At 38.2% G+C, this 27,941-nt stretch overlaps 6 protein-coding genes and 3 non-coding genes across 9 annotated transcripts; 4 read left to right on the forward strand and 5 right to left on the reverse strand.

The window, feature by feature from the left end:
* Positions 1-1,025: 1,025 nt before the first annotated feature.
* LOC147288618 (AAA-ATPase At3g28580-like) lies at positions 1,026-3,090 on the reverse strand. The gene has a single exon (XM_086239780.1). The coding sequence runs from the start codon at positions 2,738-2,740 to the stop codon at positions 1,223-1,225; it is 1,518 nt and encodes a 505-aa protein (XP_086095906.1). The 5' UTR covers positions 2,741-3,090; the 3' UTR covers positions 1,026-1,222.
* A 694-nt stretch (positions 3,091-3,784) lies between these two features.
* On the reverse strand, positions 3,785-3,879 carry LOC147288619 (small nucleolar RNA R64/Z200 family). Its single transcript, XR_015122188.1, has one exon. It is a non-coding gene; the product is annotated as a small nucleolar RNA R64/Z200 family (small nucleolar RNA).
* An 80-nt stretch (positions 3,880-3,959) lies between these two features.
* Positions 3,960-4,049, reverse strand: LOC147288620 (small nucleolar RNA U54). The gene has a single exon (XR_015122177.1). It is a non-coding gene; the product is annotated as a small nucleolar RNA U54 (small nucleolar RNA).
* A 241-nt stretch (positions 4,050-4,290) lies between these two features.
* On the reverse strand, positions 4,291-4,375 carry LOC147288621 (small nucleolar RNA Z199). Its single transcript, XR_015122179.1, has one exon. It is a non-coding gene; the product is annotated as a small nucleolar RNA Z199 (small nucleolar RNA).
* A 618-nt stretch (positions 4,376-4,993) lies between these two features.
* Positions 4,994-6,046, reverse strand: LOC147288622 (Pathogenesis-related thaumatin superfamily protein). The gene is made up of 2 exons (XM_086239783.1): positions 5,981-6,046; positions 4,994-5,867 (listed from the first exon to the last, which is right to left on the reverse strand). The coding sequence occupies exons 1-2, from the start codon at positions 6,042-6,044 to the stop codon at positions 5,152-5,154; spliced, it is 780 nt and encodes a 259-aa protein (XP_086095909.1). The 5' UTR covers positions 6,045-6,046; the 3' UTR covers positions 4,994-5,151.
* Positions 6,047-6,653: 607 nt separating this feature from the next.
* On the forward strand, positions 6,654-9,777 carry LOC147288623 (Protein kinase superfamily protein). Its single transcript, XM_086239779.1, has 2 exons — positions 6,654-8,181; positions 8,904-9,777. Exons 1-2 carry the CDS (start codon positions 7,514-7,516, stop codon positions 9,775-9,777), a joined length of 1,542 nt encoding a protein of 513 aa, XP_086095905.1. The 5' UTR covers positions 6,654-7,513.
* A 2,381-nt stretch (positions 9,778-12,158) lies between these two features.
* LOC147288624 (glycerol-3-phosphate acyltransferase RAM2-like) lies at positions 12,159-13,694 on the forward strand. Its single transcript, XM_086239778.1, has one exon. It carries the CDS (start codon positions 12,159-12,161, stop codon positions 13,692-13,694), a length of 1,536 nt encoding a protein of 511 aa, XP_086095904.1.
* A 5,440-nt stretch (positions 13,695-19,134) lies between these two features.
* Positions 19,135-22,059, forward strand: LOC147288625 (putative prolyl 4-hydroxylase 7). Its single transcript, XM_086239782.1, has 8 exons — positions 19,135-19,370; positions 19,464-19,550; positions 19,685-19,742; positions 19,889-19,993; positions 20,640-20,697; positions 20,796-20,971; positions 21,076-21,136; positions 21,563-22,059. The coding sequence occupies exons 1-8, from the start codon at positions 19,264-19,266 to the stop codon at positions 21,868-21,870; spliced, it is 960 nt and encodes a 319-aa protein (XP_086095908.1). The 5' UTR covers positions 19,135-19,263; the 3' UTR covers positions 21,871-22,059.
* Positions 22,060-24,530: 2,471 nt separating this feature from the next.
* TDF1 (Duplicated homeodomain-like superfamily protein) lies at positions 24,531-26,375 on the forward strand. The gene is made up of 3 exons (XM_086239027.1): positions 24,531-24,663; positions 24,794-24,923; positions 25,487-26,375. The coding sequence occupies exons 1-3, from the start codon at positions 24,531-24,533 to the stop codon at positions 26,373-26,375; spliced, it is 1,152 nt and encodes a 383-aa protein (XP_086095153.1).
* The last annotated feature ends 1,566 nt before the right edge of the window (positions 26,376-27,941 follow it).

The raw sequence follows: 27,941 nt of genomic DNA on the forward strand, positions 1-27,941 counted from the left end.
CTCTGCAGCATCAAGTTCTTTTTGGTTGTTAACTTATTGATTGATTGCTGTGTTGAGCATAGGTCTTTGTTCTTGGAGATGGGTATTTATAGGGTAGGTTTCCTTGTTCGAGTAGGACCTCACTTGACTTCCTTGGTTCTAGAATCTTTCCTTATTGCATCATATGTCTGAAGATATTCTTGATTTTCCTTGATCTCCAAGTAAACTGCATAATTAATGTTTGATAAAATCTCCAAAACGATCATATGATAATATCACCAAAATCTGAAACGTTGATCTTTTGTTTTTAAGATTGATGTTCAGGCTTATTAATAAAAAACTCAATTTGTAATTGGAAATATAGAGCTCAATTTAAGTTCTCTTTTCTTTTGCTTGGAATGATAGAGCTCTTCCACTGTAGACTCTTTTGACAGACTGGTCCAGGGTGCACCCATTAGCAGGAGTTGTACAACGTTGAGAAGATGGATAATGCCCTCCAAAAGAGTCTTAACTATAAAAAGAGAAGAGAGAGGACAAGGAACGGGGGATCAGTGACCGATCCATGTGTTTTCCTTCCTAGAGGGTGGGAGAATACAAGAAGCTGTCTACTCCAACTTCTTTGAGTCATGTCATCGAGCACCTTAATACAATAAGCTGCTTACCCATCTTCTCTGAGTCATTTTATCGAACACCTTATTATCACTTTAGAGAAAAAAATATATGAATGGTTAAGAAATGAAAGTAGGTAGGTTAGAAATGAATTTTTTCTAAGAAATTACCATATAATTCTTAATTTTAGATTTATTATCTATATACTAATCTTGAGAGAATTTTATTTGTTAATTGAGAAATACAAAATAACAAGTGCCTCATCTTTATTTCTTTAACAGTAGTGCTACATATACCACATTTTTATACCATAATTTCATACCACCTTATGTGGCAACTTACATGGCATTCATATATTGGATACTAAAAAATAAAAATGTGGTATAAGAATGTGGTAAGTATAGCATTATTCTTTCTTTAATAATAAGAATATCCTAAAACTTCGAAACACTTGTAAAACATCTTTATTCATGCAAATGATTAGGAAAAAACACATACAAAGGTTGGGCAGTGGCTTGCTAGTTAAAATTCTTAATAGTAGTAGCTGAATTTTCATACATGACGCTTTTTCTCCACTTTCAAGGCTTCAAAGGGTGACACCATTTGCTTTCACTTCTTTCAACTGATGTTCATTTCATTTCACATCTTCTTTAGCTGATGTTCCGTTACATTTCACTTCATCTTTAGTAGACTCACCTTTCTCCTTCTCTTCTTTCTCTACCTTCAACTTTGCTTCATTCTCGGCCTTCAATTTTGCTTCTTCCTCTGCTTTCATTCTTGCCTCCTCCTTTGCAGCCTCAAGAGCTTCAATCAAGTTGTTCAAACAGGAATCAGCATCCTCAAAAACAGACTTAGGCATCAAATTCTCGGCAACATCAGCAGGAGTCATATTGGTCTCCCCCAACAAACGTTCAATGCTTCCATACAATTCATGCGAGTCTAAATCCAAATAGTTGTTGGCAAGCACTTTGAATGCTTCATAACAACAATAAGACAGTTCAATATGCTTGTCCATCCTTCCTCTTCTTATGAGAGCAGGATCAAGTTTGTCCACATAATTAGTGGTAAACACAATCAGCCTTTCTCCTCCACAAGCTGACCAAATCCCATCAATGAAATTCAATAGCCCAGACAGTGTAACCTTGCTCGCACTGCTTTGATCTTCTCCTTCAGTCATTTTACGAATTGGGTCCTTCTCACCATCTTCCTCATCCTTCTCTTTCTTCTTCTTTCGTTGACCCGTGAGATCCAGCGAGCAATCAATGTCCTCAATGACAATAATAGACTTGCCAGTAATGTCAATCAAAAGCTTCCTCAGCTCGGTGTTGTCCTTGACCGCGGTCAATTCAAGATCATAGACATCATAATTCATGAAGTTGGAAATGGCAGCAATCATGGTGGACTTACCAGTCCCCGGAGGCCCATAAAGAAGATACCCACGTTTCCAAGGCTTGCCAATTTTGGCATAGTACTCTTTCCCCTTTCTGAACTTAACAAGGTCGTTGACGATCTCCTCTTTCTTTTTTGGGTCCATGGCTATGGTTTCAAATGTTGCTGGGTGCTCAAACACCACATGGCTCCACTTGGCCCCTTTGCCTGTGTTGTTGATGTAAAGCTTCCGCTGTCTATTGGTCACTGATATTGTTCTCCCTTCTTGCCTCACAAAGTCAAGATAAGACCCCATGATGATATCCCTATGTCGTCTGTGGAAGGTCAGCTTGTAATGCTTCTTCTCATCATACTCAGGAAAGAAAGAAAAAGATTGTTTTTTAGAGTCTCGTTTCATCGAAGCCCACCAAACTTTAACACCCTCAAATTCATCAGTAACTTCTTCATTGTCGTCCATGCCAAGGACCAGAGACTTGCTGTCCTTGACATCATGAGCTTTGAGTCGCTTTGCTCGTGTAGAGGACTTGGTGCTGAGGTAGCTCTGGATGGCACAGAAGACCTCACTGCGCTTGTGAAACTCGTTGGTGTACTCATCAAATGTGATCTGGATGTATGGGTACACAAACCCAACCAATTTCTGGGTGTATCTTTCAAAATGGCCTTGGAGATGATAGGGAAAATATTGTTGAACAATAGCATAAACAAACATCAAGCTAGCAATCGCTGATCCCAGTTGAGCAAACATTTCCCCCATCATCTTCATCTCAATTGATAGGTTGGATTTTTACAGATACAAAAATGTGTTTATAATATAAAGGAGAAAAGATGCTATTTTTTCTTGCTAATCAAGATAGATTACTACAACACTCTGTTTCCTTGCAGCTTCCACTGACGAGTGTGAACGCGAATTCCAATTTCCCAACTACCACATGATGTCTTAACTACTCTATTTGCATATTTTTCACAACCTACTACGTTTGACCATCATCCAGATTCCATGCTTATGGTCAATGTCGACCACTCGAACGCATTGGGCCTTAGCAACGGGTTCAAATTCAAAAATATCTTCTCAATGTGTCCAGTCACATTGTAGTCCGATTGGTTCTTTTGATATGCTTATGGACCTATGGTCCTTTTGTCGAAGATATGCTTATGTGGTCATCATGACCATTGTGGCTCATGTTGCTATACTATATTATTAGTATATACTATTTTTCAAGTCGCTGACTCCCTACAATTCAATTTTTCCAATACGTTACTATAATTTAGATAATTAGATCCATCTACAACAAAATACAAATTAGAACAATTTAATAAATAAGTGTTTTGGATATTAAATATTATAAGTAAAGTATTAAAACAAACAAATGACAATTTCATCTCAAAACAGTAATTTAAAATTTTAATTTATATTTAATTATATATTTAAAAATTGGACCAAAATAATAAATATCCCTTTTTAAACTTTAAAGCATTTGCCATTACAAGAAAAACGGAGAAGAAATGTATGTCTCATGGCCAAACCCAAATGGTAAAGGCAGCAACGCCGCTCCACAAGATGATGGAATATGAGACCGCCCCGCCACGGAGGAGCTCCCACGAATGGAAGGACCTTCAACGTTGCAGGGCTTTCTTTGTGACGTTTACTTGGGAATCTACAAACATTTACACAGTTTGCCCCCTTTTTAAAGCTTGAGATTTCCAGAGCGAAAATCTCACGTCACATTTCCACAAATAAATGCCCACCCAGGCATGTTATCAACAACAAAATTAGAACAAAAATAATTTAATCAATGCAACAAATTTCTTTCTGCTCAGATAATAAGGTTTTCTTTCTCATTGATTTTAAAAATCTCTGAAGTCTGACATGTGAATTTTATCCATAATTCATCACAGCAGAAGAATTAAAACAAAGCAGAAAATAAATAATTCAACAAAAAATTAAAACTAAATGCTAGCTTCAAATGGAGAACATTTGCAATAGCTCTCATACTCTCTCTCGAGATTTGTCCGGTCATTTTTTAAATCGGAATAGCGTATATTGCCCATTGCAGGCTCATAATCACAGAGCAATTAAATCAAACAATTAAAAGTGAAAAGATTAAAAAAAAAAAACCAAAAACAAAAAAAAATTTAAGAGGAGATCAGAGTTGGTTAAGGGTTGTCGGTCACGGTTAAATCAGAAACACGGACCAATAAATTACTCATCATATCAACTGAAAATTGATTTTGGAAAATAATTGTTTCATGGTGAGATTTTTGAGAAGATAAATAAAATAAAACAAGAATCGATGAAGATGAAGAATCGAAACAAATCATCAGAGACTTAAATACTAAGAATCATGGAAATTGGAGCGTATCCATCATATTGTTGCAGTATTTTCTCATCAAATGATTTCAAATTCGCTTCTCAAAACAAGAAAACCAGAGCAAGCCTAACCTACAAAAGAAAACACACATAACGAGCAAACGAGAGAGATAATGAGTGATCGATGTTACAGTGAAGCCCTAGATCTGGAGAAGAAGACGATAATTCGGGACACTAGAAACGCATATTTATAGGTCTAATGCTGAGGAATAGAAACCCTAATGGCCTAATGAGAAGGTTCTCGATAATGATATGGCTGTGGGCTAATATGGGCCTCATATTTTTTTAAAGATATTAATCCTTTAAAGGCCCGTCTCTGTTGAATGGTCCAGAAGTGGACCCCAAAATCCAAATAACGACTTTGAGCCTGGTTCTTTTTTTTTTTTTTTTTTCTGAACTTTTGGGCCTGGTTCTTCCGCCAAATATTTGTAGATTTTTTTTGGTAAAATATTTGGAGAAACTAAGCATTAAATGAAAATAAACACACCATTTAAAGCAATTAAAGCTCCAACAAACTAAATCAAGTTTGATCATTACCATATTGTATACACTAGCCTTCCTTTTATTTTATTTTTCATAAATACTATTCCAGAAAAAATAATATATATATATACAATGACCATTGCTTAGAGTATCATAAATAATAGTACAAAACCCAATTCCCAACTAAATCTGTTTCTATAACTCATTTATTGGTAACAAGTACGAAACTGTTATATGATATGATATATTTTCTGGTACTATGAAATTGGGATAAGAGTTTGCGGCAAGCTTTAGTACTCTGACCACAAACAAGATACATCAGTCTATATAGAGTTAGATGCACCACCCCATCCTGAAGGACAAAAGGTAATCACATACTCATTTGATTTGCAGCTCACCAATGGAGGGGGTGAATCATAAGCATAACTATAATAAGAAGGACAAGCATCCTTGAATATCTTTGAGTACAGGCTTGGCTTGCATTTTGCTGGGCTTCCATACTCATTCCTGCAACAAAATGAGTCTTTATCAAAGGCCAAGCAAGCACTTTTGCAGGCCACCACTTCCCCAGTTTTGTTTAAGACCTTTAGCTCATCTGGGCACCAACTTTTCAAATCTTTCAAGCACCCTCCAATAGCACAATTAGATGCTGTGGGCCTTGTCAAAACTGCAACAGGAAGATTATACCCATCAACCAAGCTTACATCATAAAAATTTGGTTTGCCTTTGTCACCCTGAAGTGAAACTTGCACTAATGTCACTGGTGGAGTGCCTATTAGTCCATTGCATGCTAATCGTCCATCACAGTCTCCTGTTTCACAGGCAGGCTTCCAGTTTGAGGCAAAGTTGCATCCTGTTCGGGCCCAAATCCGACCATTCCATGACCAAGGGGCAGAAACGCGTTGAGTCTGGCCGGAGGGGAGGTAGAAGCCGCCATCAGCTATGACAGAATGTCCAGTGTTGGGAGCAGTTGCAGGCCATATGGGGAAGGGGCACTTGTTATGTATGTAAAATGTCACTGTATGTGTTACTCCATGTCCTGCAATCAAGTTCAGGAACACCTTTCATATTAATAAACAGGAATCTAGCTACTTTAATAACATCGCAAACAAAACTATTAAAAAACAAAAGCAAAAATCCCTATGAAATTACCAAATAACATGAAATTCCATATTAGGAACAGATAGACAGCAGCAACAAACTCTGATAGCTTCATGGTTTTGGATGCATTCAGGTGAAATACAAGGTTTAGATGTTACATTTATAGTTGAAGGTTAGATGGTGTATCTTCTTGGATTGTACTTCAAGGTTTGATGCGTACAATCTTTGGAGACAAGTTAGGAACATGGTTTGTTGGTCTTTAAGCATATTACCATATCTTAAAACATAACCAACAAACTTTAAAATTGAAATGTCATTTGATTGATTTGGGAATTGACATCTGTTGACAACCATTAGAATCAGCACAATGTAAATCACAAATAACAGGCCACGTGTAAAACATCAGATGGGCAGTAACTATCAGCATGGTAATTACTAATTAAGCAGAAAAGATATTCTATAAGTTTGTAGCACTGAGTTCTCAGTTTTCGGGTCACCCTTTTCTAGAAAGCAGAAAGGCAAATGAGTCAATAATGATGAAATACTAGTGTAAAATAAACTTTTTTTTTTTTTCATGGTTGAGATAATACAAACTTTCCACATGATCATCAGTGCAATTAATGTGACAATAAAAAAATTCAAACCAGGGGTCAGAGCTCATAGTTTTTGTGCATTGTTTATTCTTACCAGATAATATATGCCCATAACAAATGGTGATCTTTCCTTCCCTTTTCACAACAAATAGATTTCAGCAATTCAATGAGTTGCTTACTTTGGTCTCTGCAGTGTGTCTCAGGAATTCACAAATCAAAAGTTGCCTTCTTTAAGTCAATCTGCACAGAAAGAGTCATTATTGGCCAGCTCGGGTTTTCCTTATGTGCTCTTTCTTCAGCCAAATTTAGATGTTGGGAATATCCAATGGAATCCACATTGCACCAATTACACTTTCCAAAATTACTATGCACCAAACAATGGACATAGACTACATAGTACATTGCACCTGTTCATACTCCATCTAAATTCACAGTAATGAGAGTTGTCAAGTTTCGCAGTTGATGCCCACCAACCCAGACTTTGATTTCTTATCAGATTACACCAAACACTCAAACCAACCAGAGTAACGCCTTAACGGTATTGGCTGAGGCTTGTATGTACTTTAAAATATGTTTGGTTATTAAGAAAATCTGAAAGGCTTTTGTCGTCCTCGTAAACAGGGATTCTCTCCCTCTTTCTCAGTTTCTCTCTCATCCTCTCTCTCTGTGTTTGTTTTGTCCCTAAGCTGTAACATTTTCTGGGACAGAGAGTAAGAAATGGACTCAAACCCCAACTCAGTCATTGGGTCTCTCACCCCGTTCACACACTCACAGTCACACTCGCATTTCAAATTTGAATACCGATTTTATTCATCCTCTTTTGGGTCCCTATGCTCAGCTCTCTTCTTCGCGCCCGCGTCTCTCTCGCCCTCTCTTTGACCACCTCGGTCACACCCCATCCCCCACCTTGACCACCAACCAACCCCCATTTTTAACCTCATCCTTTTCTCTCCGAACTTTCATCAAACACTTCCCCCGCATTCTCTCAACCATGGACAAACCAGCCCTTAACGTCGAAACCAACGACAGTGAATCAGTCACTAGTAGCCTCCAAGATCTTAGTTTCAAAACCAGCTTCAGTATTAGCATGTGTAGCAGCACTGTTTCTGGGTCCGATAACAGTGTGAATAGCAGCACCAACATTAGCAATGGCACTGTGGAGGAGAAAAAAACTGCTGAAAATGCTGTGTCCGTCCTAGATTTTCACACAAGTAATTCCAACATTTCTGATCCAAATGAGGCCAGTTTCCGAAGCTTTTGCCCGTCGAAGCCGCACAAAGGCAACGATATCCGATGGGATGCGATACAATGCGTGAAAGGCAAAGATGGGGACTTGGGTCTCGGCCATTTCAGGCTTTTGAAGAAGCTCGGGTGTGGAGACATAGGGAGCGTGTACCTGGCTGAGTTGAGAGGGATGGGTTGCCTTTTCGCTATGAAAGTAATGGACAAGTGCATGTTGGCTGGGAGGAAGAAGCTGATGAGAGCTCAGACCGAGAGAGACATATTGGGTTTGTTGGACCATCCGTTTCTTCCAACCCTCTATTCGAATTTTGAGACTGAGAAGTTCTCTTGCTTGTTAATGGAGTTTTGCAGTGGTGGGGATCTTCATACGCTTCGGCAGCGCCAACCGGGGAAGCATTTTACAGAACAAGCAGCGAGGTTGGTCCCAATTGCTCGCTCACATTACCTTCTTTTTCTTGTATGTGCGTGTGTGTAAATTGACCAACAATCTATTGGGGGTGATGTTATTAAGGGTGTTGTAACATTTAAGTCTCAGCCAAATCTTATAAAGTAAAGTGAAATCTTTTTTAGTTCAGCAATTCCAGCTGAGGTATGAGAAGGAGGGTGTTTAGGGAATTTTATTATATATTTTCTACTTGATGATGGAGATGGACTCTGTTTTGTTGGTACATGGAAGATCAATCCATTCTGAACCTGTATTTTGATTTTTGCATGCAACAGTTTAGAAGTTTCATTTAACCCTTTTTGGTTGAAACTTTTATGGGTAGAGTTCTTAATATTCCCTAATTCTTTCACTTTTGAACTCTCTCTTTGAATTTGTAGCCACAACACCCTTTTATGGTTCCATTAATTTCTCTACTTCCTGTCCTGTAATAGTACTTGAAAAACATATAGAAAGGATTTGGTAAACATTTACAGTTAGTTTTGGTTTTACCCTTGTCAATTCAAGACTCTTTTATGGTTCTGCTAATTCCTCTACCTCATGTCCTGTAATAGTACTTCAAAAATATATAGAGAGGATTGGTAACTATTTTATAGTTAGTTTTGGTGTAAACTAGTCAATTCATTTTGCCCCATCCAATATTATTAGTACCATCATTGTGGACTTAGATTTATGATAGTTTCATTTTCCTTTGCAGGTTTTATGCTTCAGAAGTGCTTCTTGCCCTCGAGTATCTCCACATGATGGGAGTGGTGTACAGGGACTTAAAACCTGAAAATGTACTGGTGAGGGAGGATGGCCATATCATGCTTTCTGATTTTGATTTGTCATTAAGATGTTTTGTGAGTCCTACTCTTGTTCACTCCAGTACTGAGCCATCTTGTAGAATCTCTTCATACTGTATTCAGCCATCATGCATCGATCCAGCCTGCAAATTACCGGTTTGCATTCAACCTTCGTGCTTGCAACCCTCTTGCTTTAAGCCGCGATTTCTAAGCTCCAAAACAACCAAGGAGAAAAGTGAAAGAACAAGTTTGGGAAATTCAGATTCATTGCCTGTACTTATTGCTGAACCAACTAATGCCCGCTCTATGTCATTTGTCGGAACCCATGAATACTTAGCTCCTGAAATAATAAGAGGTGATGGTCATGGGAGTGCTGTGGATTGGTGGACGTTTGGTATTTTCTTGTATGAGCTGCTGCATGGGAGGACACCATTCAAAGGGAATGGAAACAGGGAGACATTATTCAATGTGGTTGGTCAATCACTGAAGTTTCCAGATGGGTCGAATGTCAGTTTTGCTGCTAAGGATTTGATCCGAGGTCTTCTTGTAAAGAACCCGCAAAAGAGACTTGGATTCAAAAGAGGTGCTACAGAAATCAAACAGCATCCCTTCTTTGCAAATGTTAATTGGGCTCTCATTCGCAGCACACACCCTCCAGAAATCCCAAAACCAGTTGATCTCTCTATTTTAGATCACACATTCAAGTCAGCAGTGCCTCAAAGCGACAAGGGAGCTACTGACTCAAATCGGCTATCAGGTCCATACTTAGATTTTGAATTTTTCTGATGAATTTTGATGGAAAAGAAAAAGGATTCTAGCAATCATTCTTGTGAACATTCTTGGCGCTTATTCATGTCATCAATGAATTTTTTTTGTTCACATAATTATTGCATTCAACCCATTGCATAATGGCTGTGGGGTTCATGTCTCTTTACATTGTCTAGCACCAATTGGTATGGATTTGAAATTGGAACCTACGTCTTCCAATGATTCAACAATTAAAAATTACCAGGAAAATGAATTGAGGCTCATACTCTAGTTGTCCTCTGTTCTGTCATGGGAGTTTCTTAAGGTGGCCCTCTACTGGTAGAGTGGTCTCAAAATTAAAAGCTTTTCAGATTGTCCTTTTGTATTGTTTTGTATGTTCACCATATGCTGCGGTCTAAATTGACCAGTTAAATGTCTGAAACTTTACCCAGAAATGCACTTTTGCAAAAGAAAATCTTGAACAAGACAACACAGAAAAAATGAACAGTGATGTTGTCTCCCTGCCACATTGATATCTTTGTTCTTTTGTACTTCCCTTTATCCTTGTGGGATTCTGCTTTTGTTGAATTGTTCCATGTGCTTCTTTACTTCTTTATTCCTGTGCACCCAGGCTTTCTTTTAAGTTTATACTTTATAACTGTGTCCTTTTCCTTGTTACTCGCTCTCCAATTGAAGCTCGGTTGTCATTACTAGACAGTGAGAATGATACTCCTCCAAAATATGAAGAAAAACAAATAAAAATGGCATAGATTCGTCTGCAAATTTTCTTCTGCTGCATGCTTCAATTGCATTTCCACCATGGACTCACTTGTACACAGCATTGTGCCAAATTAACCAATCCAAACCCAGCTCTAAAATGCTTCATCAATTACATGTGTTTTTAACCCACATGCATCCTTATTTGTTAATTGTAGCTTCACCTCTCCTCTAAATAAAGAAATTCTCAGCTCGAATTCCCATATCTAAAATGTCTTGAAATGCATTAACTTATCAAGAAATACTCACATACACACACAACATAATCATTGTACATAATGGCTGTGGGTATTGGCATCCATTGAAAGTCTTTTCACACAATATATTTATATAATCAAATTATGAATTAGATCACACATTCAGATAAAATTATTTAATAATAAATATTTACGACTATATATAAATTAATAGTAATTGAATATGATTGAAATAATTAGTCTAGTGCGCGAAAACTAGTACAGGACACCTTCAGTTATCAAAAATATAATTGAAATGTGTTAATTGTCATATCACTAATTGGAGTAATATGACAATAAATAATGAAAACTCATCATAATATTATATTAATGATATCATTCTCCTTATAATGTTAGAGAGAAACTTCTATGTAAGTTTGTAATAGTAATATGGCTTATTTGGTATCTCAACCAAATAACATAATGACACATATACTTTTATACTTTATCACATCAAACTTTTTCAAATTTCAAGATAAAACATATCTCATAAAAATTCAGTCCCTATTCTTGTTATAACTAAGTTTTTTCTATAATTTTAAGTCCTCTAATCTTCAGCTCTCTCTCCATCATCATCAATGCAGGTTTGAAAGTTATATGATCATGGGCCACTACTGGGCCGAGCAAATTAAAACAATGATATGAAAACAACATTCCAGCATCCTATGATTGAGACAAAGACGAGGGAAGAACACGACGAAAAACGACGGGCTAAACGAAGATGCTTAGCCCAATTTTTAAGTGCGTCACCCAAACGCATTAGAAGCGTGTATTTCTTTCTTTTTAAAAAGATGAAAACCTTCGTATAAAGATCTTACTAGAAAATTTGATTAGAATAATATCAAAAATGGATGCATGTATATGGCCAAAACAAATGGATGCATGTATATGGCCAAAAAAAAATGGATGCATGTATAATACAAAGCTACTCGCAATGTCCATGCCTTTTGAGAAATTTTTTTTTTTTTTTTTTTTTTTTTCTGTCGAAGCATTTTGGGTTTTGAATCTTTTGACTTCACTGAAAAGAAACTAAATTCATCATTGGCGACTAATTAATTAATTAATTAACATGATTGATTAGTCAGTCATGCTGTCATGCATGGCTTATAATATTACGACCTTCTCGTTCAATAAGCATAACCCATATAAAACACCAAGGTATTATTAGGTACAACCGTACAATATATCGGTGATTCCAAAGAAGACTTTGTCACCATTACACCGTTGTTTTCGGAAATCTCGGCGCCACTCCCATTGGTCCCATAAGCCAAAACATTTGTGATTTGTCCCACTACAAAATTAATTAATCCACCTCCCTTGCCCTCCTTATAAATATGCACAACTCAACCCAATTATCCTGTGCTAAATAATTAACACCACTAACAATTCTGGTACGAAATTGCCGAAATGGCCATGGCAAAGGAACGGTATGTTCCCAGCTTCCCAAGAATCGACAAATGCCCATCAATCGGGCGCGAAAAACACACCGTGGTGGCAGACATGGACGGAACCTTGCTTAGGGGACGCAGCTCCTTTCCCTATTTTGCCCTCGTGGCCTTCGAGGTCGGTGGCATACTGAGGCTTCTCTTCTTGCTCTTGGCGTCTCCACTCGCCGGCCTTTTGTACTACGGCGTCTCGGAGTCCGCCGGCATTCGCGTCCTTGTTTTCGCAACTTTTGCTGGCATGAGAGTCTCGGACATTGAGTCCGTGGCACGCGCTGTTTTGCCCAAATTTTACTCCGCCGACTTGCACACCGAGACGTGGAGGGTGTTCTCCTCCTGTGGAAAACGCTGCGTTTTGACGGCAAACCCAAGAATCATGGTCGAGTCCTTCTTGAAAGAATTTTTAGGTACCGACATGGTTCTCGGGACTGAGATTGCTACGTACAAGGGTCGAGCCACCGGTTTGGTCCTCAGTCCTGGGATTCTCGTTGGGAAAAACAAGGCCGACGCGCTCACCAAAACGTTTGGTACCGACGCGTCATCAGCTCCTGATATCGGACTTGGCGACCGGAAAACGGACTATCCATTCATGAAGCTTTGCAAAGAGAGCTACATGGTTCCGGCTAGGCCGGAAGTCGAGCCGGTAAGCCACGACAAGTTGCCGAAGCCAATAGTATTCCATGATGGACGGCTTGCTCAGAAGCCGACTCCGCTGATGGCTTTACTCACTATTCTGTGGATTCCAGTCGGCTTCGTTTTGGCTTGCTTGCGTATAGCAGCTGGTTCACTGCTTCCTATGCCGGTCGTATACTACGCGTTTTGGGCTTTGGGAGTGAGGGTTTATATCAAAGGAAACCCACCACCTCCGGCTAAGAAGTCGACGGGTCAAAGCGGTGTTCTTTTCATTTGCTCCCACCGGACCCTCCTGGACCCGATTTTTCTCTCCACTGCTCTGGGCCGGCCCATCCCGGCAGTCACATACTCTCTTTCCCGTCTCTCCGAGTTAATCTCCCCCATAAAAACCGTCCGACTCAGCCGGGACCGGGTCACTGACGCCAACATGATAAAGAAACTTCTCGAAGAAGGCGACCTAGTTATATGCCCCGAAGGCACGACCTGTCGAGAACCATTTTTGCTTAGATTTTCAGCTCTTTTTGCGGAGCTGACCGACGAGCTGGTGCCGGTGGCGATGGCGAACCGAATGAGCATGTTCCACGGGACCACCGCGAGAGGGTGGAAAGGGATGGACCCGTTTTACTTCTTCATGAACCCTAGCCCTGCGTATGAAGTAACGTTTTTGAATAAGTTGCCGTGCGAATTGACTAGTGGGGCTGGGAAGTCAAGCCATGACGTGGCCAATTATATACAGAGGATCATCGCTGCGAGCTTGTCGTATGAGTGCACCAACTTTACGAGGAAGGACAAGTACCGAGCTTTGGCTGGAAATGATGGCACGGTGGTGGAGAAACCAGCTGCAGCTAACAAAATTATGGGATGCTAGAAATTAAATATATAATGTATGCTTTAGTTAATGTTGATTTATCACATGCACTGCATAACAATGTATGCATGCTGATGGTGGTAGTACTTCGTTTCTCCATCTGTATTTTTGCGTTGATGATTGGATTTATGTATCATGTCACTTGTAATTTGACAAGCTTAAGATACGGCTACCTTGCTAGTGCTAGCAATAGCATGACAACAAAATCTAGAGGAGTTTCAAACTAGGTACGTGTCTTAAGAACCCAAGGTACATATATGATCGAGAGGGGATTCCTTACCCGGCATGATGGTACCAGACTAGTACCAGACTTTGGATCTTAGCCTTTGAATGAATCTAATGGTTTCATATTTATTCTCATCCAAAATTTGGTAACCCACCACCCACCCTCTCTTTCCATGCTATGTTTTTCCCTCTCCTTCACTTTCCCCTTTGTCGCCCAGCCCCAACTCGGCCCACCCGCACCCGAGCCTCACTAGGACCCCACTCCCGGCGCCGGCGACCGCCCTCCATTTCTCTTTACCCGTGACCCCCCTTTCTTTCTTTCCCCTTACCCGTGACCCCCTCTCCAAGTCTCCGAAACTTCAACCTTATCTGGATTTCGTTTTGGTGAGCGACCGGTTTCAGGATTTTACGTCAACATATCAATGCATTCCACATGTCAAATCAATCCATTTGTCAAATACAAATATATACACATTTGATACCTTTCCAAATTCATCAAAAATTCTTTTACATCCTTATCCAATATCCAATCTTTAATTTGATACAAAAACTAATTCTCGTTCCAACCTCAAAGAGCTCTGATATATAAGCAAGGCAGTGGAAGAGCAAGACCAATCTTCTTCAACCTCATTTTGGATTGGTGGTGTTGCTGAAAGCAGCAGAGTAGAATCAGTAATAGTTGGGTTTTACTTGTTCCAATAGCAGATTACTCTCTCCCCCAGGATTCTTATTTTCTTGGATTTGACTGTTCTACTCAGTAAGTTACAAATCCCTCACTCTTTTACACTGGTTTGCCTTTGATTATTCTCTGAAAATCAGAAATATCCATATCACCAATTCACAATTTTGATTGGTTAATGGTTATGGGGTTGTGGGTAATCATTGTTTTACTGCATTTGAAGGAGGGGGGTCACGGGTAAAGAGAAATGGAGGGGGGTCGCCGGCGCCGGGAGGGGGATCGTTGCCGGCCGGAGTGGGGTCCTGGTGAGGCTCAGGTGCGGGTGGGCCGAGTTGAGGCGGGGCGACAAAGGGGAAAGAGAAGGAGGGGGAAAAGAGAGCAAAGAAAGAGAGGGTGGGTGGTGGGTTACAAAAAAATCTATATATATTATTTTTTTTTTTGATGAGAATAAATATGAAACCATTGGATTCATTCAAGGGCTAAGATCCAAAGTCTGGTACCATCATGCCGGGTAAGGAATCCGCTCTCGAACGTATATGATTCATGGTAGATCGAGTGGTTATAATTAAATTCAAAAAAAATTGCGGCAGATCGAGTATGATCATTTTGTAGAAAACAATTAATATTATTTTTTATATATAATTACTACACCAAAATTGACCATTTAAGGCGTGCTCAACGGTGAAAAGCCATGCCGTAAAAGATCCTAAACAATTACGACACGCAATATTGCACGTCGTAAATGGTATATATGCACGCCATAAATGTTATTTTTTAAGGCATAATTTGTATGCCGTAAAAGATATTTATGCTCATTTTTACGATACAATTTGCATGCCGTTTTTGTCACATTAATTTTTTAAAAAAATTATTATGTATACTATAGTCATATAGTTTATTATTTTAAATGAGATTTAGAGTTCAGTTTATTTTATGAGTATTTTTTAGACTAAGACCGGTAGTGATTTATGGTTTTTAATTAAGTCATTTTATTTTTCTTCTTTGACGGCTTTATGTTAGGTTTTAACTTCGAGATTTTGGGCGGATCCTTTTAATTCATAATAAAGTTTTTGGGTTAAATACAAAAAAGATTCACGAACTTTACAGTGAATCTCAATTTGGTTCATTAATTATAAAAATTGTCAATTTGGTCTACAAACTTTTCAATTTGTACCAAAGCAGTTCAAATGCTAACTTTCATCCAAAAATTAACGGAATTGGTCACATAAAAATATGATGAACGGACTGAAAGACCTCTGAAAATGTGGTCACTTGCTGTGCACATGATCACTTTTCGTTAAATTTTTTGATAGAAGTTAACGTTTGTACTACTTTGATACAACTTGAAAAGTTCGTGGACTAAACTGACACTTTTTATAGTTAGTGGACTAAATTGAGATTCACTGTAAAGTTTGTGGACCATTTTTATATTTAACCCAAAGTTTTTTTAAAACACTGCTAGTCTTCATCTAAAAACTGTTTTTCTAAAGAACTTAAACTAATTATCTCTTTTTTTAATTCCATACCAGTTCACCATCATGTCTAACAACAAAATTAAACGAAGTCTAACACTCTTTCTGCAAAATTAAAGGGAGAAAATCAATATTAATTCATTGCAATAAATATAGTTGGTTACAATGAAAAAAATAAAAAATAATCAAAATCCAAGCACTACATTAATTAAGCTCATGATAGATCAATATCATACTTCTTCTAGTGCTTCTAAAGTGACTCATTGTAGCATGACACTCCTGCAATTAAATAAATAAGACAATTTATGAGATTAATTAAAGAAATTTGCAAGGAAAGAGACTTATAGAGGGTGGGATAAAAATATAATTGCTCATTGTCCATACTTTACAAAAAATTTCATCATATAATCACAATCATAGAGATAGGCACAAAGATAGATAATCACTCAAGTTATTCAAAGAGAGTTATAGGTCTCATTACCATATTCAATTAGGTCAAATTATGAATGGTAAATTATGGATAAGGTAGCCGAAAACAACACATCATGGATAGGTACAAGTAAAGCCACTAGCTAGCTACCTTGCTCTAGTACGTCCAAGGATTCTACTGATCATTTTAGTCAAATAACAACACCTTGTCTTAATTGTCTACGTGATTAAACCTTTAAACTAGCCGATTATGTATCCTATAAGCTAGGCTAGGGTTCACAAGTAACAAATAAGCATGTAAGTCAGTGGTCCAACACTCAGGTTCTTTTACTTAAAAACTAACCAATTAAGTTATTAACACTCCAACTAGTTCATAAAGCCAAGTTGATTGAGATATAAGTTAAAAATGAGAGTAATTATGGAATTAAACAAGGAACAACAAAAGAGCATACACACGGGCTGCACACTTCTCTCCCTTGATATCAATCAAGGTTTTCATCTCTAGGGCCATTCAACTCAATGGTCTCTCTAGGCATTCACAACAAGTTCATACCTGTTGAAGTCACTACACCAAAATTGACCATTTACGACACGCAATGCGCGCCGTAAAACAAGTAAAGCCACTAGCTAGCTGTGCCTAGCTCTAGTCCAAGGATTCTACTCATTTTAGTCAAATAACAACACCTAGCTTGTCTTAATTGTCTAGGTGATTAAACCTTTAAACTAGCCGATTATGTATCCTATAAGCTAGGCTGGGGTTCACAAGTAACAAATTAGCATGTAAGTCAATGGTCCAACACTCAGGTTCTTTTACTTAAAAACTAACCAATTAAGTTATTAACACTCCAACTAGTTCATAAAGCCAAGTAGATTGAGATATAACTTAAAAATGAGAGTAATTATGGAATTAAACAAGGAACAACAAAAGAGCAGAAACACGGGCTGCACCCTTCTCTTCCTTGATATCAATTAAGGTTTTCATCTCTAGGGCCATTCAACTCAATGGTCTCCCTAGGCATTCACAACAAGTTCATATATGTGGAAGTCACTACACTAAAATTGACCATTTACGGCGCGCATTGCACGCCGTAAGTACAAGTAAAGCCACTAGCTAGCTGCCTAGCTCTAGTCCAAGGATTCTACTCATTTTAGTCAAATAACAACACCTTGTCTTAATTGTCTAGGTGATTAAATCTTTAAACTAGCCGATTATGTATCCTATAAGCTAGGCTAGGGTTCACAAGTAACAAATAAGCATGTAAATCAAGGGTCCAACACTCGAGTTCTTTTACTTAAAAACTAACCAATTAATTAAGTTATCAACACTCCAACTAGTTCATAAAGCCAAGTAGATTGAGATAGAACTTAAAAATGAGAGTAATTATGGAATTAAACAAGGAACAACAAAATAGCATGAACACGGGCTGCACCCTTTTCTCCCTTGATATCAATCAAGGTTCTCATCTCTAGGGCCATTCAACTCAATGGTCTCCCTACGCATTCACAACAAGTTCATACCAGTTGAAGTACTTTTACAATGCAGCCATCACATGTGTGACTTGTGAACTTTTTCCATCATTAAATATTGACAAATTCATATTATTATTATTATTATTTAGAAGACATATTTTTATTATTAGAATTTAGATTTTCCACTCATTTGTATGTCATATATATAAATATTGTGTCACATATATATGAACTCTACAATTTTGTGCTACAAGTTATAATACATCAATCAATCTAAAGATTTGGTTTAACATGTTAATATGTCAAATATATAGTCTACTCATACCAACTAGCTTGTGGTCTAATGATGTTTCAAGTTCGAATACCCCTCTCCCAAAATAAAAAATAAAAATAAAAATTTGGTGTACACATACTTTGAAGTTTAATTTTGACTCACTATATGTATTATCTATTTCTAGCTAACACATTGTGCATATATTATTGGACTCTAAGTAAAATAAGTGAAACTTAATTACTAGTTTACTACTATGTAGCTAGTGACTTTATGTAAATTTTATTAGTGTGTACGATACACATTGCAACAACTTGCATAGTTGATCATAACATGTAAAATAAAAAATTTCATTTTAATCCTAGCTACCTTAATTTCTTTCTTTAGGTTCCTCTCTTTCTTTTCCAAAATACCCTAGTCGCCAAATTAAAATGATTCACACAAAAAATCTTTAAATTTGCTCAAGTGATGAAGAAAAGTAAAAAAATATGTTAGAATGATAATAAATTAAATCTTCGATTTCCGTAACAACAAAAATTATTCACACACGTACAAGAATTCATAATTGTAGACTTGTAGTACCTCATGATACCCTTTTGAAAAAGTTGATAAAACGTGGCCCAGTTAAATGTGTAGTCAGCAGAGAACTTTAACTGGCCCAACAATGCATAAGTTGGGCAAAACATAGCTCGGGACTCGGAATACCCAAAAGTTTCCTAGGCCCAAGTTTTTTATGAGACACTTGTGATTATCTATTCCCCTATTTTACTGAAAGTCTAAAAAGAAGCTTCCAGAAAATAACAATGGGGTTGACTGGTGATGATACGTTAGCCAATAACCAACAAAACCAACGATATTCAGTGGGCGCCCATTTAGTCTGTCTTAAGTAGGAAAAACTCAAAAAAGCTAAAAACTCATTTGACATCTCATTCAATTTTCTCTCTACCATATAAACCCCACGTTTTTCCTCTCCTCTCTCCGACTCTGCACATTTTTACACCTTATCAAACCCTAGATTTTCTCATGGATTCTCGACATTTTCTCGCACTTTCTCTTTGTTTCCTCTGCGTTTTCCCTCAGGTCTCCTATTCCAGAGTTCGCGTCCCAACATGGCTCGGCGAGAAGAAAACGTATGTATATATAATTTCATCGAATGCTTTTGTATGAATGTTGTTTGCATTTTCTTTTTCTTTTTTTGATTTCAATATTGTGTGCATTTCCAGGGAGGGATCGTTGCTTAGATTAAAAACAGATGCTTCTTCTGCTACCTTCGATCCAACTCGTGTCCATCAGCTCTCATGGCGTCCCAGGTTTTCTTTCTCAATTGCATTCCCATTACTTTTTTTTTGTGCTGAATTTATCTTTTCATTATTTCTTTAATTATTTCTATTGTTTGTGTTAATCTTTGTTTGTGCCAATTTTTCGTGAAATTAACAATCTGCAGGGCCTTTCTTTATAAGGGTTTTCTTTCTGAGGAGGAATGTGATCATCTAATCACTCTGGTATATGATTTTTTCCACATATTTTCATTGAATTTTGTGTTTTCACTTTACGATCCATTGGTTATATTTTAAAATTAGGGTCTTGAATCTTGATTAATAATGTGCTTTTAAGTTTGAATTTGGTTTGTGTGAATTTTGGGGAGTAGGCAAGGGACAAGCTAGAGATGTCGATGGTGGCTGATAATGAGTCTGGTAAGAGTATAATGAGCGAAGTTCGGACAAGCTCTGGAATGTTCCTCCGGAAAGCTCAGGTGTGTAAATTTCTCTGCTTTCTTGAATCAATGACCTTGTAGTGCATCTTACCATGTTGCACATTGAAGTTTCAACAACTCATACTAGTTCTTCTAGGTAGTTTTGAACCCACTAATTCAGCAGAATTGTTAAACTTTCTTTGGTGTTGTCCAAGTTTTGTGGAATTATAACTAAAAAGTCTAAAATTTATCCTGTTAATAAGAAATGGGTTTTCCTCTATTTTTAATAGACAATTCTGTAACATATTTACGGGGTGGACATTAAACCCAGTGCACGTGCAAGGGTCAAGATAGATCATCTTCTTGCATCGTATTGAACTCAACTTAACTTTTAGTTCTTCATAGTATAATGTTCGAATTGGATTAATTGACAGAAAGCTTTATCGATCAAACCTTTTGTGTTGGGAAGAATGGAAGTTTTGAGTTCTGTTTAGCTGTCAACTGTTGATCCTTCTTCTTATGCTCCGAGCTCCAAACTCATTATGCTCATTTAGGTGTTTTGCATGATAAATGCATTACATCGTATGGGAAATTATGTGTGGTGAATGTAGCCATGTATGATGCTGGCTTGAAAATGCAATCCTTGTTCTGTTTTAGATTTTTGAACTTGGAAGGCTTACTTGGTGTTCTTTGTTTCATCTTAAAGGATGAAGTAATTGCCAACATTGAGGCCAGGATTGCGGCATGGACCTTCCTTCCAATTGGTAAATTTTTTCATGTGCTTTTGATTTATGATTTCTTAAACTGTTAATAAAGTTATTTCATCTTTATTTTATCTTGTTTTTTCTTCCTTTCTAATCAGAGAATGGGGAGTCTATGCAGATACTGCACTATGAACATGGTCAAAAGTATGAACCACATTTTGATTATTTTCATGACAAGGCTAATCAAGAATTGGGTGGCCACCGCGTTGCCACTGTATTGATGTATCTCTCTGATGTTGAGAAGGGTGGGGAAACAGTATTTCCCAATTCGGAGGTGAATGATTACCTTGCAACAGAGAATTCCCCTGCCTTTTTTCTTTTTCTTTTTTTCCAAATTACCTGCTGAATTTCAATGGTCTTCTTTTATTGTGGTGACAGGCGAAAATGTCTCAACCTAAGGATGATAACTCATCTGATTGTGCTAAAAATGGCTATTCAGGTATTACTTTATGATGTGGTCACATAAACTGCTGCTCTATTCAGTGTTTCTTTAAATGTATTTGAAATTTCTCTTTTAATTAATTCACAAATGTGTATCCTCCACTAAAAAAATTCACAAATGTATATCTCTTTTGTTCTGTTTGTTAACTAATTGCATGTCCTATGTAAAAGAGGGGGGGGGGGGGGGGTGGTTAGAATATTCTTTCTTTCTGCATTTGTAGTTCATATAGGCAGCACTGTTAACCCTAATTCAATTTGAATCAGAGAGTCGCTCGCCTAGCCATTGTAATTCAGTTCTTCCGAACATCCTTTTCACTGTTATACTATTTTATTTTATGTTATAATCATTTATTTACTCCGTTATATGTGTCCTATCATATTTTTTGTTTTTGACTTTGAAAAGTTCCTCTTTGCATCCTGATAGTGAAACCATACAAGGGTGATGCCTTGCTGTTCTTCAGTCTTCTTCCTGATGCAACAACTGATCCAACCAGTTTGCATGGGAGCTGTCCTGTCATTGAGGGTGAGAAGTGGTCTGCAACCAAGTGGATTCATGTGAGGTCCTTTGAAAAGCCAGTAAGGCGTGCAAGTAGCGGGGACTGTGCGGATGAGAATTCAAACTGCCCCTTGTGGGCTCAAGCTGGTGAATGCAAAAAGAACCCTAGATATATGATGGGTTCAGAGGATCTTCCTGGATTTTGTAGGAAGAGTTGCAAGGCTTGTTCATCCTAGGGAAGCCATAATTTCCAGAAATTTTGCTTCCTTGTTCTATACAGAATGTGGTTAAGCCTTTAGTTGTATATAACATTGAGCATTTGAGCTCTGCCATATTGAGACATGTTGGAGCTGTGTCCATATAAAACTTTTGTAGTATATTCAGGTATTTGCACAGTTTACTATTACAAAACTGAAACTTTAATTCTCATTTTGCCTCCCATTCCCCTCCATTATTCTTAGAGGGCTGCTATTTGCACACCCTATTTTTTCTTTTTGCACACCCCAGAATTTTAATTTGTGAAATGACAAAAAACACCTAAAACAAAATTACCAAAAACCTCATCCCCTATATCTCTCCTTCCTTCTCTCTACCCATCTCTCCCCGTCATAGCCCAACCCAACCCCGACCACCCCAGCCCCGCTCCTTCTGCTTGCAGCACCAACGCGCGCAGCGCCTTCCAGCCATCGCGTGCAGCACTGTCGAAGCTCACTCTCCCGGCGTGCTCACCCGGCGTGCCCTTCTCTCTCTCTCTCTCTCTCTCTCTCTCTCTCTCTCTCTCTCCCTCCGAGTAGCTGGTTCGGCGAGTACTTGCTGAACGAGTCCTTGATGTTTGATGGGTACCTGTCGAACAACACTCACATTGTTCGGCGGATGACTGCCGAACGAGTGTGACATTTTCGGCGGATCAGTGTCGAACGGATGCTGCGCGCGGGAGGAGAGAGAGAGAGAGAGAGAGAGAGAGAGAGAGAGAGAGAGAGAGAGAGAGAGAGAGAGAGAGAAAGAGAGAGAGAGAGGAGAGTGGTGCGGGGAGGGTGCGGGAAGGAAGGAGGTGTTTGGGTGAGGGGCTGGGTGGGTGGGTCGGTTGAAACAGGGGGAGGGAGGGACGTGGTGCTGTATGCGGGGAGGAGAGAGAGGGATGAGGGTGGTGCTGCCTGCGGGGATGAGAGAGAGGGAGGAGGGTGGTGCTGCATGCCGGGGAGGAGAGAAAGGGAGGAGGGTGGTGCTGCATGCCGGGGAGGAGAGAGAGGGAGGGGGAGGGGGAGGGGGAGAGGGAGGGAGAGAGGTGGTCCAGTGAGGAGGGATGAGGTGTTTTTATTTTTTTGGTCTGGGTTGTCCGATGAAGGAGAAGGAGCTGGGTGGGTTGGTGAAGGGGTGTGTTTTTTTTTTTTTTTTTTTCTGAGTTGATGGGGTGTGTTGGATAAAATGGGGATATTATGGTAATTGGGAGAGATGTGTGTATGAGAAAATTTAATTATGGAAAAGGTGTGAGAGTGTGAAATGAAAAAAAATGGGAAAAATGGTGTGCAAAAAGAAAAAAAAAAGGTGCACAAATAGCAGCACTCTATTCTTATTGGCTTAAAGGATGAGATTACTATAAACAAATATGAGTTAATTACATTTACACCCCCTGAAGTTTATCGGCTTTTCACATACACCCTCTGGGGTTTCAATAATTACACATACACCCCCTGAGGTTTTAAAACTGTTACATATAACCCCCTATAGTGAGACGAAAATGATGAGAAATTATACAAAAAAGCATGCTAAAGGATTAAATAGCCTAATAAGATTATTCAAGGTATAAGGTCCAACCTGAATACAAATATTTTCTTTTTTATTTATTTATTTATTTTTCTTGTAGGGGTTATATGCAACAGTTTTAAAACCTCAGGGGGTGTATGTGTAATTATTGAAACCCCAGGGGGTGTATGTGAAAAGTCGATAAACGTCAGGGGGTGTAAGTGTAATTAACTCAAACAAATATAGGTAAAAGAAAGGGATTTCTTTTCCTTTTCCCTTTTTTGACCAGTAACTTTTGTTGTTATGACATTTGGGTATGCATGGGCATTGCATTGAAATAAATAACCGAAACAGCTATCTATTGAAGTATCGCTAGTTTTTTATTATGAGGTGAGAAGTTAGGGGCCAATGACAGCGAACCAGCTTCTTCCTTGTATGTGCTAAATTCTCAATTCATTTTCTGAGTACAATAGGTGCGTGCTAAATGAGGTCAGATGTATACTGGTTGTCTCTCGCTACCAAGAAAAATGAATCTTACAATTCTGATAGAAATGAAAAAATAAATGCCTTTTTTTTTTGTTCATATAAAACCAATTAATTAAACAAGTTTGTTATCCAGCTATTTGTATTATTATTCATATTATTTACACAGTGGGTTTGAATGATGTTAAAAATGCTGCCTTTATTCGACATGGACCGTAGCCGTGGGGAGAAATATAAGCTGTTTACAATAGTTTCATTGTTCTTGAGCTTAAAAAAGCCCTTCTTTAACTACCGATAACAGTTAATTTTACTCTGCCTGAGTCTTAACCAAATAATTCACCCAATTTGAACCTGGATAGAATGACCCAGGAGCCGAACATATGTGTGTGTGTGTGTGTGTGTGTGTGTGAGAGAGAGAGAGAGAGAGAGAGAGAGAGAGAGAGAGAGAGATGAATGCATAATTTTGTGATGTCATGTTAAACCGTTTTCTAAGAGATGAAAATGTTCATGCAATTCTGGTTAATTGGGAGCCAAATGGCATGCATTTCTTGCCTCTTCTCGTTGCTAATTAATCCTTCCCTTTGCTCTTTTTAAATGTACTAGCAAAGTTTGGAACTTGCATCACCATTACATAATTCATCTTCACACACACACCTCTCTCTCTCTCTCAATGGGAAGGCCCCCTTGCTGCGATAAATCAAATGTGAAAAAGGGCCTCTGGACTGCAGCAGAGGATGCAAAAATTCTTGCATACGTATCCAAACATGGAGTTGGGAATTGGACGCTGGTTCCTAACAAAGCAGGTTCAAGTTTTGACCTTTCACCTTTTTTTTTTTCTTTTTTTTTTTTTTTAATTCTAGCCTAAACTATTCTTTAGATATTTTTCAGAGATACAGGTTTATGAACTTTGTGTTTGCATGAGTTTGTTTGCAGGACTCAATAGATGCGGGAAGAGCTGCAGGCTTAGGTGGACTAATTACCTGAGGCCTGACCTCAAACATGACAGCTTCACTCCTCAAGAAGAAGAGCACATTATTAACCTTCACAAGGCTATAGGAAGCAGGTGGACTTTTCTTATACTCTTTTTTTTCATATGAGAATAATATAACTTTGGCTTAACGTAAGAGAAATTAGGCTAAAGTGGTATGAATATTATATAAAGTAGACTACTAGATGCACCTATAACCAAAGCAACTAGTTACAGTTGATAAAAACCCAAGAGGTCAACCAAGATAAGTGATTAACAAGAGAAGATGTAAAATGAAAAGATCTAAAAAACTAGATATAACAAGAGATACTGCATATATATAAAAGAATGGAAGATGGGACTTCATGTAATTACCTGTATAATTGGAAGAAAAGTAAGGATGATGATGATGATTTTGCGTATTTCATGAATTTCCCAAATTTGTTGATGTGAAAGAACTTAGTGTTACTGAACTTCTAGAAGATCCATATACAATTGTTTAACAGCCAGTATTCTGTTAGATAGTATGTATATACCATGACTCTCTCTCTCTCTCTCTCTCTCTCTCTCTCTCTCTCTCTCTCTCTCTCTCTCTCTCTCTCTCTCTCTCTCTCTCACTCTAATTGTACTGATCTAACCCCAATGCTTATGTAGTGCAGGTGGTCTCTGATTGCAAAGCAACTACCTGGAAGAACAGATAATGATGTCAAAAACTACTGGAATACCAAGTTGAAAAAGAAGCTTTCCAAAATGGGAATTGACCCTATAACCCACAAACCCTACACTCAGATCCTCTCTGACTATGGAAACATCAGTGGCCTTCCAAGCAACATTAATGGTAGTAATCAATTTGGGTCCTTTGTTAACAACCTGAACAACAACAACAACCACCCATTATTCGTACCCGAACCAGAGCCTTCTTCAGGCATCACAGGGCTTCCATACACCAATATGATTATGATGAATCCTATGGTGGAGAGAGTCCATATTGGACAAGGGCAAGACCATTCCTCTACCAGCACTCTTTCTTTGGGCTTCTTGGCTCAGTTCCAAGCAATCAATCAAGACACTGTGCAATCACAATCTTACTTTTTAAATGAAGTAACCTCCTCTTGTTCATCATCATCTTCTCCTCATGCCACTGATCATCATCAATTGAGCTCACACCCAAGTTACTCCTCCCAACAATCTCATCAGGCTCAAAATATTACACCATCTTCTTCTTCATTCAATTGGAGTGAGTTTCTCCTGCATGACCCTTTTTCATCCACAGATCATCAACTCAAGCAAGGACAAGATCTCCATGGAATGTTGTCATCATCAGCCAATCCCACACTTGGAGTGCTGCAAAGCGAAATGCACAACTCTAATGCAATTCAGGCATGTGATATTGGGTCATCAGCCATTAATGAAGGTCAGAGGAATTACGACTTGTCTGATCAAGCTTCTTCATCCTCCGTGAATTCGTTTGTGGATACTATCTTGGGTCAAGATAATGAGATCCGGGCAACATTCCCTGAACTTTTAGATGGTTCTTTCGATTATTAATTAATCAGTGCTTGCATGTATCACAATTTTGCTGTTACATTAATTACATTATGAAGCTTTAATTTTCATTTCGAATAATCTTATATCCTAAAACCATTATTTCTATTGCCACCTGCCGCCAGGGATGAGATTAATGAGCAATCTTCCAGTAATAATTCAATGCTTTCAAAGAATTAAGTGACTTTTATGTATTTACATTTTGAATTATGACTAAAAATCATATGAAAAAGTTTTATGATAAAAATGAAATTTTTTGGACCAAACAGTTTATTGCTATCAACACTTAACAAGTTAACAGCACTTTTTTAGTCACTTAACCATCCCTTTCGAAAGAAAGAACAAAAGAAAAAAAGAATTCACACACAATAGCTCTAGTAGGCGAGCAGCTCAGCCAAATGGTTGGTTGATTTCTAACTAGAGTTCGTCTATGGTACAAATCTAACGGTTGACAAAAACCTATATCCTAGTATGGAAAAATGAACTCGTTTAAGAATTGAGAATGGATTTGCATATCAAAAGTGTGTGTACTATAGAAATATTGTATCACAAACCTCCATAACAACATCCAAAACAAATGAACAGGTCCAAGGAACAGGCAAAATCAATGTAATTAGATCTGGCCTGATTCTAGAATATTATTAACCACTTCGAAAAACCACTTTGATCTGGTGGACTTGGAACGCTATCGATATTGCCAAGCTGCCACTAACAATGACTCCTCAGTCGCTCTCCAACAGAATTGTGAAATCTTAATGAGTAACGCACCACCAACTCAAATAGCAAAATAACCTCAAAACGAAAACAGTTTTTTTGTTTGTTAAAAGGGAAAGAGTTTTAATATGATTCTGAGACAGGAAACAAAGACAAAGCAGAGAGAAAGAGAGAGAAAATATTGATCATAATGACTGCATTGCAGAGATCATCCATGTCATTTAGGAGGCAAGGCTCGTCCGGCCGCATTTGGGAGGATGGGTTTCATGTAGTCGAACACAAGCCTGCTCGTGTCGGTAGACTCTGTACTTTGTCCATTAACAACAAAGTCCATGCAAATCTTGGCCAAGGATTTCAAGAAAGAAAGGCTGTTGTTGATTCATGTTCCCTAGCAGAGTCATCGTCTTCACCTTCTAGTTCTAAGCCAGAAGAAAAGGTTCAAGGGTGCTCTATTTCTTTTCTCTTTGGGCGATGTATGAAATTTAAAACAGACTAGTTTGGATCTCTCTTTAAATTTTCCTCATTCTATTATATTAGCTACTCAACTTTGTGATTTGAACCCTCAAGCTTGTCTACACAGCTTCTGAGCAGAAATGCCTGACGAGAGGAGTGAAGGAGGTAGTAAAAGCATGACCATGTGTTATAGCTGGGAACATTTCTCTTATTGATGTGGTCACTCCTGTTCTAATCTTATGTGAAAAGGCTGAAATTCCATGTATATGTACCCTCAAAAGATCTCGCAAATGCAGGGCCACGTACCTGTGTTGTAGCAAATGCTCTGTAGAGGTGGCAATTGGAGTTCGCATCGTGTTGCATGTATGAATACTAATTGGGTCAACATGAAATTTCAAACAT

Source organism: Dryas octopetala, chromosome 4 (genome assembly GCF_963921425.1).
Source record: "Dryas octopetala chromosome 4, drDryOcto1.1, whole genome shotgun sequence".
Taxonomy (NCBI): Eukaryota; Viridiplantae; Streptophyta; class Magnoliopsida; order Rosales; family Rosaceae; genus Dryas; species Dryas octopetala.